Raw genomic sequence first — 15154 nt, 5'->3', positions numbered from 1 at the left:
ACGTCCTTAAATATACTGCACAGTTGGGGTGAAGAGAAATGTGTAAGTACCTTGCTGAATGGGCTTTCAGAGCTGCATACACAATGACCCTGAGGGAAGCCCTTAAAGCACTTTGATACAGAATTAAAAAGTGTTTTTACAGAAAGTCTGTGCTGATACTGGATTTCCTTTGGCTGTTAATTAGATAGCAATCGTTATTCTTGTAACACTGAAGAGCCATCAGATGACTTAATTGCTCTGGAGTCCATGGAAAGTAGAGAGTCACAGCGAGGAACACTGTTTGGATCTGCTTCTGGAGTAGTCATTTCCAACTTTTTTTAAAAAACTTTTTATGATCATTCAAAACTATCATAAAGGCTTTGGCATCCATGGCAGAAGTGTTATAAAATTAGGAAAGACACTGCAAGTTGCCCGTGAAGTGATCTCAAACTGGGAATCAAATTACCAACTACTTCTATGCTTGTCCCATTTCCGATTACCCAGTGCTTTCCACTATTTACTGTGCAGAGACAGCCATTCTCACCTTTAACTTTCTGACACACCTCCATTTGCTGTTTTGCCTAGACAGGCAGAGACACTGGCTTCTTCTCAGGCTAACAGGAACAGTGATTCATGACTCTTCTGATGCAAAATTCTTAAATACCAGAGCACGGGGAAGCCTTTCTCCCCTGATGAAAATTATAGGCTTAGTTCACTGCCACTGTAGTAAATACCCTGACTGTAATTATAAATCCAGCTATATCAATAACCTTCTGCTGTGTTATATTCAATGGAAATTGAATCTAAGCGACACAAAATTAATTAGTCCTGTAGTTGTTCCCTCTCTGTTTGGAGAAGCAGTGTTTTTCTGGAAGGAACTACTTGGATTAGAAGTATTTGGGTGCTTACAGTTCTCCTTGGACAAAACAACCAACATGAGCTTCTTGAAGAGTTTGTGAGCTTTTAATAATTTAGTGAGGAGAATTCTCCCTACCTTGTTTACTTCTGACAGTTCTATTTCTGTTCTGTTGCAAGTTTATAACATGCACACTCAAAAACCATTGCCATTCCAAATACTTTATGAAACAAAAAGTATTTGTGGAAGAATCCAATGCCAAACAGGAGCATTCAGTAATTCAGTATTCAGCGAGTTGTTTGCCAGTTGTTGTTGCCAGATGCCAACAATATGAAATTAAGGCTAACTATTAGCATAGCTTGATATAGAACTAAATAAAGTAATTCCTGCTTTAGGTCACGGTAACATAGTATAAACAGCTGTCTCAATGAAATGCCAGTCATAGTGTGAAAGCTGGAGAAGAGAAACTGCTGCCAGATTACATAACAGCAGCAAGGCAACAGCAGGTCCTGCTATATAATTCCAAATGGGACTGTAAGAGGGACCTTTTATTAAAGTCACCAGTATCTTCCAGGAACTTTTCTGGGACAGTTAAGATATTCACACAGATAACATCCCAGGCCATCAGCTAGTACAAACCAAGACAGCTTCACTCAAGTCAAAGGAACAATACTAATTGATCCCAGCTGAGGATCTGAAGGTTTTTTGTTAAAAAGAAACTTCAACTTGATAGCACAGCAAAACTCTTTTCCCCCAGAGTCAAATCATTAGAGCTATGGAGGACCTTGGTCTGCTCTCACTGAACACAATAGTGACATTCCCCAGGGAATGCAGTGAGACCAGATCAGGCCACAGAAATAAAAATTCGAGGCAACTCCTTCGCTTTTACTTTAAAACTCTGAGAGTAGAAGACTAGAGAAGCGCAAAGTGAGTACAACATTTATGGCCCGTTGCTAGAGCCTTCAAGCAGCTCATGCTCAATTTGATGTAGGATGCTGGTTCAAGCTACAATTCATTAATCTGAATGACCTTTTTATGAATGTTTTATTCCACACCACAAAAGCATAAAACCTATTTTAAGTCTTTAAAAAAATTTTAAAATAGTATCTTACCCCTTCTTCTTGATTGCCTTCTCTAACATTTTCTCATATGATACCTTTTCTTTATCATACTGTGCCACTATTTTGTCAATTTGTGTGCAGTGCAACTTCTGCATAGCGCTGTGCTCCTGGAAAACAGTAGGACCTTACAATTAGGTTGCTGGATTTTTAATGCTTAGGTTTTTTACAGTGTAAAAACACCAGTGTATGAACAGAAAACTTTGACAATGGAATTTAATCGATTTAGCCATCTGGTATTAAAGGTTCCAGATATTCCACGATAAGCACTAAAACATTTCTTCTTTGAAAAACGAAAATCTGTAGCAGAACTTAAAAATATGGTATACCTTAAAAAAAAAAAGATGGGAAAAAACTTCATAGTTTTGAATAAATGTCCATTTAAGTGCAATGTAAAAAATCAGATTTACAAGCTTAGATCGTATCATTCAAATATTCTGAATGCAGAGAAGAACAAAACTCAACCCAGTCCTCCCTTCCTCTAGATATCTCATACTGCCAGTGCTAGGCCCTTGGCCACCGCAAATCAAATGGATCCAAGTCCAAACATTAGCTAAAAATCAAATCATTAACAACTGACATGCTGAAGAGCTGGCCCATGACTCCTAAAGACAGCAGCAATCTCATCATGAAGAAATTCCACCTTGATGCAGAGCATTTCCCTTTGCAAGCGATAGTAGGCTGTGCAATTCAATTTTCAACTAAACATGCAGACCGCAAATAACCATTGCCCCCTGTTTCACCACCCCACCCCCACCCCCCCAAATAACACAGCACATGTTGATAAACTGGACATATAGGGCTACCTGTGGAGTATGACACATCAATACTAACCCGCTGTCACTACTGTAGTTATGTGACTTACGTTGGAGAAGTGTCAGAGGAGGTTAGCTATGGAAGGGGAGGAAAAAAACTGCTCCTATGATGAAAAGATGAATCACTAATGCATGTTCCACACTTGGGGCTAGCATACAGACAGTTCCTTTCCATGCAGACTTCCTTATTGTACTTGACTTTGTATTCTCCTTTATCAGAACAGCTGCTGGTAATGATGCAAATATTTAACTACCATGGAAAGCACTAAATTTTGCATTTACATTACAGTGGGGAAAATTGTTTTTTGTTAATTTGTTATTTTATTAATGTCCAATTGCTCCGCATTTTATCTAATTGTGACAAAAAGCCTTGCATTAATTAATATGGCCTCTTCCAGGGCTTTATCTCTGTTTTGTTTTATAGCTCATTTTGTATTTATTCTACCCTCACTATTCTACTGCTTTTTATTATTACTTTCTGTACACCTCTGTTTGCCTTATCACTGTTTCTTCCTCTAAAAATACTAATTCAAGACTTTTACATTCACTTTTACCAAAACATTAATACAAATGTTGCAATGCTTTTAAAAATCTAGCCCTGGGCTGTACCTGAGCACTCCATCATCTGCCAAGCACTTCCCTGGGAAACGCGTACAGCTTCCAAATTTTGCATTTAGAGAGGGGAACTAAATTTTCTGTTCTATCGAGAATTTAAAGGGAAACAAAGAGACTCCATCAACATTACAACATGCCAGCTTCACCAGGCAGTATTTACACTGACTAAGCAGGTAGGAAAAAATACGGACTTAATGACCTAAGTTTGACAGCACCAGCCAGCCACAGGTAGAGTGACTGAGAGCATCTCTCAAACTACCCACTCTCCCCCTAGATGAACAGAACAATACAATTCTTGCTATAAAAGACTAAGCACAAACATTGCAAAGCACAAGACATCTGCCCACTCATGTGGCACCCTTCCATAATCTGGAAGGGCACATCATGTAGGGCTAGAATCCCTGCTTTTCCCTTAGGACAACCATGATTTAAGCCTTCTCTCTTTATCACAAACCCACTGTAATCTTTTGCAGACTCCCCTCTACTGCAACTTATTGTTCATACACAACCCCATCTTGTATCTGAAACAGATATCTTGAAGAACATATCCCCCTCATTTCTTTCTCTGGTCCTCCTCCCCATCCAGTTCATGGAACATGCATTTGTTTGTGCACAATATAAAGAGAACTGGAAGACGAAAATGGGCTACTAACAATTTCCACATGGACGGCACAAAGAGCACTAGGAGCCAACTCCCTACCACAGGTCTCCTGAATTATATGACCTTCAACCCCTGGAACACTAATTTAAAATGGGTTAGCTGATGTGAGTTTGATTTTCTATCTATGCTCAATGGAAAATTCATCACACTTAGATGCTGCATCTAAACTTATCTCAAGATTCTGAGAAATACGAGTGGTTTTGTAGCATCTTAAAACACCCTCAGTATATCTTGTTTTCAGACACAAATAATGTTTCAGGTGGTAATGTGTTCTAGATTGATTCAGAATATGTTTGCACATAAGTCTCCTCAGCTAGGTCTCTCATGATTTCCTCAAGTCTACGGAATTTGCAGTTTGAATTCACACACCGTTTACATGAATATATTCACAAATTACATTTAATGATTATATAATAAACTGAAGCCACAGTTCAGCCAGGGTTCTGAGAGGCCACCTAATTGATATAAAAAGACTAAAATCAAAACTAAATCAAATGAAAGCAATACTACAGCATCAAAGGTTGACAGCTTGCAAAATAAGTGCCACTACAAAAGCGTTCTGTTTTGTTTGCTGGCAGTCCTGTCTACTCTGTCAAAAAGGTGCATTTCACATACTCGGGTTTTAAACAGACCCATGAAAGATAGAATACCTTTATTGCTTTCTGCACTTTTGAAGATCTTGCTGCTACTGCCTCACTGCCCCTTAAATAATGGCAGTATTATAGATGATGTAAAAGAACACAATCCATACATAAGCCAACAGTTTCAAACTCCTCACAGCAGCTGCTAATCTGCTTTAAAGTGACAGAACATGAAATCTGTCACGCAGACAGAATCCCAGGGGCCTGGCCTTTTTGGTACCAGCTTCTCAGATCCCACTGATTCTTGTGGCACCTCAATAATCTCAGGCAATAAGATAATGCTGACAGTAGTTTCCTTACAAGCGACTTTTTGTTCCTAATTCCCTTTGTGAATGTGAGGATTGTTGACAAAGGTCACTCATTTCTTGACAGGGACACTTACTCAGTTTGTTGACAAAGCTCACTCATTTCTTGACAGGGACACTTACTCAGTTTTTTTCTCTCCCTGTCCCAGCCTAAAGGACCAGCTTTGCTCACCATCCAACATATGACAAAGAATTTGCCCTAGGAGTTAACTACAAAGATTTCCATATAATCCTTGCAATATGTTCCGCCCTAAAAATACTATATTTCTGATGGTATCATCAAAGAAATCTCTGTTAGCTTCCTGCTCCTTGGCCTCTCCCCCTGACTTTTTAAAGAATTATGTCCCATGTTCTTTGTATATCTGGCCACAAACTAAGAGTATTCGGTTCAAAAATTAGAGGCAACAGCTCTGTTGCAGAACTGAACAGATTCTTCTGAAATGGAGAAACTATACTTGCACACTGACTCTGAAACTAAACTTGCTGTGAAATAGTGACACTCTCCAGTATTCACTACAGCTCATCCTGACTTTAATTTCTACGTGCTCTATTATTCCCTTACAATCCCTCAGGATTTCTTTAAAAGCATTGTCCTGTCTTTGCAGAGCTTTATTACATATACCTTTTACACAATTCTCAATCCTAAGTAAAATCTCAATCCTTAACTATTCATAGACTTTGTGAAATCTAAAATTCTGCATTTTTTTTGCAAGCCACTAATCTGACATCAGGAATGGGCAAATTTAATTTTGTCAGTCACAGACTGGCTGCCTAGTAACAATGATATTAAGAACAGTGGTCCTCCCGACAATCTAATGATCTCTATCCTATTTAGACCAGATGTCTTATTTTTCTCACACAATAGTGAAAAAAGGAACAGTGAAGATTGTAACTCCACCTGCTGAATCATCCTTCTCCTAAAAAACCAGATTAGTAAAATCACCATCATAAGGTGTAGTCATGGTGTGTGATGTGTCCGTGTGTGTATGCGTACGCTGGGTGTTAGAGTTGTAAGGAGCTATGCCACATAGGAAAAACAAATTAGTGATAATATGCAGAGGGATGTTAGGAGAATTTTATTGTGCCACTGGAGTCAAAATGGCTGAAACACTGAACAGAAGTAGATAAAAAGAGATATAGTATCAAGAAAATACACAGAGAATGTTGCATCCTGAAAAGACTCGCACTAGTTAATTTTTGTATTAGTCTGGAAATGTGGTGTCTAACAGTCCTATACCCTGAGAAAACACAGACTGACATGTTTTCGTACAGAGCAACCAACCTCTTCCAGCCAGCATTTCAGTGGAGCTGCCAATACGTCTTTACACTGAGTGGATGCTATCATAAAAGGGACCCTTACTGCCATCGTCTTCCTTAGCTAGCTCTGCCCAGGGCTACCAGATTAGCTCCTACACCACTTAGATCAGAGCTCCTTCCTCTCAGCCTGCTCTCTCTTCCACACTTGCATGCATTTGTTTTCTGTAATGCATTTTCCAAGGCCAACTTTGAATGGAAAAGAAATGGAGACTTTTGTTTTCTTAAACAACATGAACAATTCTTTTTCCAGCTGATAAAATCCCAGCTCATAAAATGCATTAAAAAAGTGGTAAGTACACCAAGCACTTCCTTAAGATCATCTCTGAGCTAATATGGCCACACTTTTCTGCTCAGATTCTCCTCTACAAATTCAAGAAGTTGCCCTTACTGGAGGCTTAGCAAGGCATGTTCTAGACAGGCACTTACTTGTTAGGACAGACTTGCTCTCTGTACTTAAGACCAGCAAGACACAGGCTGGCTCAGACCTAAAATAGCTGTGCTCAAGCTAATGCTGAAAGCCCTTCTGAGTGCTCAGCATTTTCAGACCATGGCTGTCAATTTTTTCCTCAGATTAGAGGAAGCAAGTGCAAGCCTGAACAGTTGGATCAATTTTTAACATTAGCAAGCACAGTCTTGTTTAAGATATCCTTATGCTACTGTGAGTCACATATATCGGGCAAACAGACCACTGAGTATGGCTGTTTTCTTTCATAACCATGGTACCATTTTCATCTGCAAAAAGCTGCTATAGCAAACTGTTGGATGTTGTCCAATGAATGAGAAAGTAGTCCCTAAAAATAAGAAGCCCCCTAAAAGATCAACCCTATGAAGGTCTAGAAACTGTCCGTGCCCAGAATTGTGGATGACAGACACTTTTTCTTGAGTGTGGGCTTTGCATGCAACACTGAAATGGAGAAATTACTCATTCCCCTTCTGCATAGGGTCAGTAAGGAGTCTGAAACGTAACTATTTAATTTTCTTATACTACTTTTAATACTAAGAGCCCCACAAAAGTGCCAATTAGGGAAAGCAATTTCTTCATACTTCATTGTATAAACATAGAGTCCCACACCCAAACGAATGTAATAAAAATAAACACAAAGACTGATTAAAAATGCTTGGGCAACTCCATTACCTCAGATCTGCAATGAAATCTGCAATCAAAGACAGCAAGGGAATAACTGCCCCAAAAGCCCAGAATGGATTTGTATGTCAAATTCAGAACTTAAGACACTTTCTTCACTTGCTATGCCTCTTTCTGTAGCAAGAGTAACGGTTTTCTAATGATAAAGGGCAGGAGAAAATTGCCTGTGTTTTTCTAATGTAAAGTAAATTTATGATAGTGTTGTATCTATTTGGGACTTCACTGCCAACAGTAGCAAGCAAAAGGCTGACTACCAAGTGATTAACTTGGATATAAGTGAGGAGGAATAAGGCATTTCATTTTTTCAGTTACATATTCCAGTTCTCTTTGGTGATTTTGCAGTTTCTCCAGTGCATGTCTTCGATGCAGTGCTCTCTCACATCATTACTGCCTTTTTTCTTCCAAGCTGCCTGTCAATATGTCATGCAAGAGGGAGCTAGGTAAAATCATTACCAGAAAAAGGTGAGCTTTGGGTGCTTAGATGGGACAAACAAATGTGCACTGAAACTCAGGGAGACATGCAAAGGATTTCTAAAGGGAAAATTTGTTCACTGGAGCATATTTCAGTACATTTAAAACACATACGCCTTTCTTGGTAGTCCAACTCCCGTTCCTGTTCCCTACGATTTAATTAGGAGCTGTCTGTGCTAGTGAGTGCTCCAACTTTTTTCAATTAGTGTTGCTCAGAGAGCTCTTAATGATCATACCTTTGCATGTTTCTTCTTTAAGGCATTCAGCTCTTTCTGCTGCTTCTTTAGATGCTTTATATAAGCCTGCAAAAAGAGAAGTTGGATCAATTTTTCTGTGGTCATATTGACTTTAACCAGATAAAATCCTGGCTACTTAAAACAAATAATTAGGAACACATCTTGAAAAGCTTGTGTCCATACTTACCTTCATTTGCTTTAAATCTTCTATCTTCACTTGAGGAATAAGGTCTATACCTAGGAAGGTATTGATAGAGTTTATCTAAAACTTAGTTCACACTAGTATATCTCATACCTTTAAATTTGAGTTTTACCACAGAAACCTACATTTAAGTTAGCAATTACCTAATGTTTTTCACCTCATAAAAATAATCGCAGGTTAATAAGAAAATTGTTCATCAAGATATAGGTACGATATAGTTAATTTCCTTTTCAAATGCACTGCTCAATCAATTGCCTTGTGAAAAAAGAAATGAATCAATGAGTGTATTTTAATCTCTTACAGTTCTGGACTGAAATGTCAAAACACGGCAATCTAAGAATTGAAAAAGCTCGTTTTCTGAAAACACAGCAGACCATTTATGTACATTAAAATTGAACTGTGAAAACTTCAGAATTTTGGTCCATAGCTGGAGATTGCTCTGGCATCACTTGTTTCAGGGAGGAGGCTTCTTGGGTAAGATTCTACATGTCTACATAAAGGTTAACTGAGGTTAGGTATACTTCTCCTCCTCAATTTAAAACACAAAAATCATAGGAGTGAAAATTTACCTGCAGCCTTTATGTTAATGGAGGTAAAAACTGCATTTTGTTGATACCACGCTATGAGAAAAGGAGCAACAGTACACTCCAAGACTAAAGGAGAGTTAAAAATGGAGGAGAAACACAAAACCCTAAGAAGTGAAAATTATAATAAAAATCCAATACAACAAGCAGATCTATCATACAAGACTAACAGTACTATTCAGATGAATGAAAATATATTTTGATCACCTGAACTGCAATGCAAAAACCAATCTCATTTCATGTTTATGCTTTATTAAATGTTTTGCAACATATTATGATTTTTTTTTAAACTACTAAACACATCCTACATGTAATCATTAATAAAAATGTCAATACAACATGGAAGTTGTAATGCATAGTTTTTTTCTGAGTTCTTACACAAAAATGTTCACCTGTACATAAATACACTGCAAACGTATTTAGTTAAGTGCTCTTAATAGTGTTTGTGGCCTACAAGCTTTCCCCTGCCTTGAAAGGGCTTTCTGACTTATAAGGTGAATTTAACTGGAAAATATTCAGATGTTGTAGAAGAAAAAAAAAAGGCGTGGGGGTGGGGGGGAGGCAACCTCCTCAGGTAACACAAACTTTTAATTTTTATAAAAGTATAATATACTGCTTCAATTGTATTATATTAACATTAGTCTAGCAAATGAGAGTGGAACAGCTTTAGGCACAGTTAGAGGCTGAAGTTTTCAGAAACACGTATCACTTAACTATTACTGAAAGTCAGAGAACAAAACACCCCAACATGCTTGTGCATTCAAAAGCCTTCCCCAGACATCCTATCTTGTTGGATACGTAATTTCTAGTAGCGAGGTGAGTTGTATATTTTAACAATGGCAGAATTATTCAGATCTTAAAAGATCACAGAGGTAAGTAATACAAAATAAGGACCATTACCTGTAATATAAAGATGAACAGCTCTATTTTAACATGTGAGAACATGGATAAAAATGGTTGCAGACAAGAGTGCTTAAGTACTGAAGTCTCAGTTTAAGACCAGAGCTGCATCAGGCATGCTGTGTTCTAAACAAACTTCCTCAGGATTTTATTTTAAAACACAGGCTCATTTACTTTGTTCACCAGGTCTGACTTCGTGGCAACCAGGAGTTAGTTGCCAACCCCAGCAAACTTCATGCTTAATTAATGCACAATAAAACAAATACTTGTGCACCCTGGTGACGACACTTGAAATATGAAAATACCTCAATGCATAAAATAATCTGGGTTTTACACCAGGGAAGAACTTTGAAAGAGTTCAGGTGCCAGAGACAACCTGTTTTACTGCCAAAAGTGACTCCAGAGAAATGGTATCTTGATTCTCAAGAGATCCTTTCACATGTGTGTATTCAGCCATGTCTGCTTAAGTTTAAGAACAAGAGCAGTCAGTACTCCTTTTCACTCCCACCAATCCCTTTCGGCCAAGGTGGATGAAAGAGAGTGAACCAGATCCTAATTCTTGTGACCCATTAACAGAAATATTTATTGTTTCATTCAGCTGCACAAATTTGTCTTCTCACTTAATCTTCATTACCTGTGATGACATGTGAGAAACAAATAATCCCATTTGACTCTAAAGGAAGATTTTGTATAGTGAATGGTGAATAGTGAGGAAAAAGACTTATTCACTTATAAATGAGCATATTAAATACGGATATTTTTTACAATAAACATGCCATTTCCATAATCGCTACTCAGAGTAAAACCACACACTGAAAACATTTCTAATTGTTGGGAAATCTCTACAGAATCCAATAAATTCTAAACACCTTTAATTCCTTAAATCTGCAACTCTGCCAAGGGATTTGTGGAGGGAGAAATAAAGCAGAAGAGTTTCTATGGAGTATACCAGAAAGCAGTCATTCCTATTGGCGTTCCTCCAGCAGATCTTTGGTAAACTACTCCAGGAGTCATGCAGGTTACTACTATTGGCAGTAGGTATACAGCTACACAAAGAGGTCACTTAGTAAAATAAAGCTGAATTGGCTTTATACAGACATTTTCATAATAAACAAAATTTATTTGCAATTAGACAAAGACTACTCTCAATTGCAAAAGAAGTTACCTTCTAAAAGGGTATGAATGAATAGGAAGATATAGTTTAGTGGTGGACTTGGCAGTAATAGGTTAGCGGTTGGACTTGATGATCTTAAGGGTCTCTTCCAACCTTAACAATTCTATGATTCTATGACTGCAAAACTAACACTGAGTAATGAATACTTTGCTGTGACTTTCTGAATCACTTCAGAACTGAATGAGTGGCACACATGATTTTTGTCTACCTTTCTTAGCATCAGTCCCAGATCCAAAACCTGCAGTGGTACTTGGTCGAAGTTCAGAGCTACTCTGAGGCGTTACGTTGGCTTTGGCATTATTGGCTTTTCCTTTTCTATCATTCTTTGAAGTGTCATTTGGTACATCGGCTATATCACTCTGAAAGAAACATCCACATCATAATAAAGCAATTGTTGTTTTACTTGTAGTATAAAAGTTGGGGTATGGAAAATTTCTGAACTTGCTTACTTTAAACATAATTAAGAAAACTGCAACATACTTTCAAACAACACTACACTCAGTAAAATATTTGTAACCTATTTGAAATGGCTACCTACTAAAATACGGCTCCTTCCTCATTTCTTAAAATTTCTACTTCTAAGGTATGTGTTAGTACCATCTGTGAAAAGTCAGTGAATAGTATTTCATGACATGTGAACTAACATAAGCCAATGTATTTCAGAGCAGGATGAAGAGGCTTATATATGAAAATGAGAAATGATAAAGTAACATGCATCAGTTGGAGAAAGACCAGTTTACGTTAAAAAAAAGAATACAGCATGAACATAAATATCATTAAGTTCTACTTACAGTTTCGATACCCATAGCTCTCATTTGGTCTGCTCTTTTTTCTGTGATAGACAAAAATTTCTTTGGATCTGATAAAGCATCCACGATATCTGTAAGAAAAAAAAATCAACTTTCTACGATCTTCAGAGGCATTTGGAAAGAAATCTTTTACAAGAGGTTTATTCTACCCCTGTAGATAGGAGCCATAGCTTGCAACAATAGTCCAACTTTCCACAGTGAACTTGGCAGGACTGAAAGCGCTCATCGCCACAGTGCTTGAACACACTACGAGCATGAATCAGTTTACAATGCACCAAGGCAGTGGTATTAATCCAGGTACCTTATTTAGGAAAAACACACTGACTCCATCTGACTGAAGTTACCCTATCTTAGTCCCAGCTGATGACACTAGAATTTGAGACCAAAATGGGATCTCCTGATCCATAAAGTACTAACAACTTTGTCTCGTGGTTATTCGAGGGGGTGCTGACTGACTTGGGACTGCAGGGAATTGTAGAAAATGCTGTTGTATTTCCTAGCTAAATAGCAGTTTCAGATGGGTGGTTAAAGCAACTGGGGAAATCTGTTCTCACTCAAATTTGCGATGCACCATGTCTAGAACATGGCAGGCTGTGAAATGGCTTTTCTGTGAACCATAATGACCAATATTTCAATCTTGCACATGACACAGCACCACTAGTGGTATTGTAGCACTACCCAGCACCGGATACTATATAGATTATTCAATCTGTTTTCCATATGCAGTGATAAATGTGCAAGCATAGGTTTACAGGAAGACAATGACACATGAATCTTTACCTGCATACTGAATAATCCCTTTCCATGCTTAATTTCAACAGTCAAAGAATTCACAAATGGCAAAGGAGGCCCTCCACAGCAAGAAATTATTTTACAAATTAAACTGATTCAGCACCTACAATTAGAATGCATTCAGAGACCACAGCAGCAATCTGCTGTGATGATCCCTCTAAAACCTCAGGATTACGGAGAAAAAGGTCACTGGTCTCAATTAGTAAGCCTTCCTTGTCAGAGTAGTAACTTAAGAAAGAAAGTTTGAATGCTGCAGCCCAACTGACTCATCATTCTCTACAAAATATTGTCATTTAATTAATTCCATTTTTTGTCACGTCCGTTAGGGGGACCATAGACAGCGCATCACTTGCAAAGAAGCTGTTTCTTTGCAGAACGCTGCAAAGCCCTATTTTTGGCTCTATATGAGTAAAAAATTAATGCTTTTGTACCCTTATATTCTTGATGGTCTCATTAACGTAATAGGCCATTACTTCTGCAATGACAGTCTTGACACTCCAGGTTTTCATAATCATTTGAATTTTGCCCACATTTCATGTAATCTCTTCAGCCATTTTCCAAGTTAGCTTACAGTGATGCAAGACAGGGAAGCTGGTCCACTGACCAGGTCCAACCCAACGAAAGCTTTGGAAAGACACTTGCTTTCCTTCTTGTGCAGATTAGGGGCTGGACTGTATCATCTCACTTCCCACCTAAGTTGTTCTATGAATTGTTCCTCTGAAGTCACCAGATGCATTTCTCAAGCGAAAAAAAGCACAGACAGGGTTCCCATTCCAACAAAAGTTGTACTGAATACATAGCATTACCCTTGACAGCTCTGTTTATCTACTCAAATATGTTGTCTCCAATAACTGCAGTGACCCAATGATGTCTTCTGAAACTTACTTCATATACACAATAACCATGTAGAATTTATTTTCAGCCATAACAATGGCCTTGTAGCTCAGCACCAGCTGTTTCCCCTTGCCTTAAATTAGTAAGCATGTCTTTTTGTCCTTCACATGTACTCTTCAATGAAAATCCAGGACTACCCTGCTAATAGGATGCGATGCGTCACTTGAAAATGGAACATGATTATCATGAGCTTCAAGGTAAAAATGACTAACATGTTTGGGAGAGCAAGACCTTTGTAAATTTTATTACTAACCATATAAGCACATCACCAAAGGCTCAGCATTTCTACGAGGGGGATGTGACTCATCGCTGCTTCTCACATTGTCATGTGTCCTCTGCTTACGTTCTTCTTTATCCCCAGTGAGGTAAAGTGGGTGTGGGGAATAGCATTTTGTAGAAGGTTAAATGTAAAACTAGGAAAATCACTGAAGAGTACATTACAGAGGACTCTAACCACTAACCTAAGTAGCCATGCTTACTTATGTATGGACTTCTGTTACAGAAGCCTCTCACTGGAGAATGCTTCTTCATTTGCATTAATTTGCACCAGTATTGTGCTTTATTTGGAACAGCATAGCTGATGCAAATAAACCACAAGAAAGTACCAAGTTATATGAAAAATAAAATTGTGCATCTTTTAAAGCCTACAATGCATTAGCCATTCCAGTTATTATTCGGTACAACTTTTTAAATCTTACTGATGCAGGTTAAAAAAAAAAGAAATAAAAAAGAAAGGAGGCAGCTATTGAACTGAGCCATACCTTCCTACGAGTTTGCTAAAACAACCATGGAGATCCTAACAATAGTTCATAAAACAATGAGAGGTTCACTGCAGAAGATAAGCAATTAAAAACCACATGCAGCTACAATACTAGTGATTCCACCCAAGTGTCAAAAGTTATATCCCAGTTGTTCATCATACTGTTGTTCTGTATCGATGAGAAAAATACTTGAGATACATCAAAACTCTCTGGCAAGGGAGAGGAGAACTAATAATGGAACCCATTTAGTTCCTGTGAATATGCAGTCTGTTTTTCCCAACACTAAGAGTAAGCTATGACAACCATTTCACTCATTCTAGTAGCATTTTACTGTAATGTTACTGTTACTTAGCAGTAGTAAAGTTTTTCTATGTCCCCACCTCTCCAGATAAACCATCTGTACCAATGCTGACAATGCAGTAGATCAGTTAGTACTGAACTGCACACAATTTGCAAATTCTGAACTAATGTTCAAATTCTCTTTGAAAAACAAGTCTTTCACTTCTGAGTTTGTATACTGCAGTTTAAAAAAGAAAATAAAAAATATTTTCTCCCTATGTAACCAGCATACTCAGCAGATTAAGCCACATCAAAATCAGCAGAGTTTAAATTCTACGCTTAGAAAAAGTGGGATATCATTCAGAAAAGCATCAATCCCAAATCAGAAGCATGTCCCTAGTTAAGAAAACATTTTAACTGAGTCATTTACTGTCAAAAGCTTAAGTTCAGGAAAGAATTAAAGCACATGCTTAAATGCGTCCCTTAGATTCATGGTTCAGTTGCTGCCTCGAGAACCTCAAGCTTAAGCAGAAGCTTAGATTTGTCTTGAGACAAAGTCCCAGAAGTTAAATACTGCAGATGAAACATGCTGCATAAAGGC

At 37.9% G+C, this 15154-nt stretch overlaps 1 protein-coding gene across 4 annotated transcripts in view; it reads right to left on the bottom strand.

The window, feature by feature from the left end:
- Positions 1-15154, bottom strand: part of PLCB4 (phospholipase C beta 4) — a 207506-nt gene that overhangs the window by 22368 nt on the left and 169984 nt on the right. For all 4 annotated transcript variants that reach the window (XM_075088219.1, XM_075088220.1, XM_075088222.1 and 1 more), the window contains 5 exons: positions 11810-11898; positions 11227-11377; positions 8346-8395; positions 8159-8224; positions 1948-2063 (listed from right to left, as the gene is read on the bottom strand). In XM_075088219.1, the coding sequence (XP_074944320.1) occupies positions 1948-2063; positions 8159-8224; positions 8346-8395; positions 11227-11377; positions 11810-11898 (472 nt within the window). The remainder of the gene's footprint in view (positions 1-1947; positions 2064-8158; positions 8225-8345; positions 8396-11226; positions 11378-11809; positions 11899-15154) is intronic.

The sequence above is a fragment of the Phalacrocorax aristotelis genome, chromosome 3, assembly GCF_949628215.1.
Source record: "Phalacrocorax aristotelis chromosome 3, bGulAri2.1, whole genome shotgun sequence".
NCBI classification, from domain to species: Eukaryota; Metazoa; Chordata; class Aves; order Suliformes; family Phalacrocoracidae; genus Phalacrocorax; species Phalacrocorax aristotelis.
The sequence above is the reverse complement of the archived record's forward strand: the minus strand, read 5'-3'. Positions and strand labels throughout refer to the sequence as shown.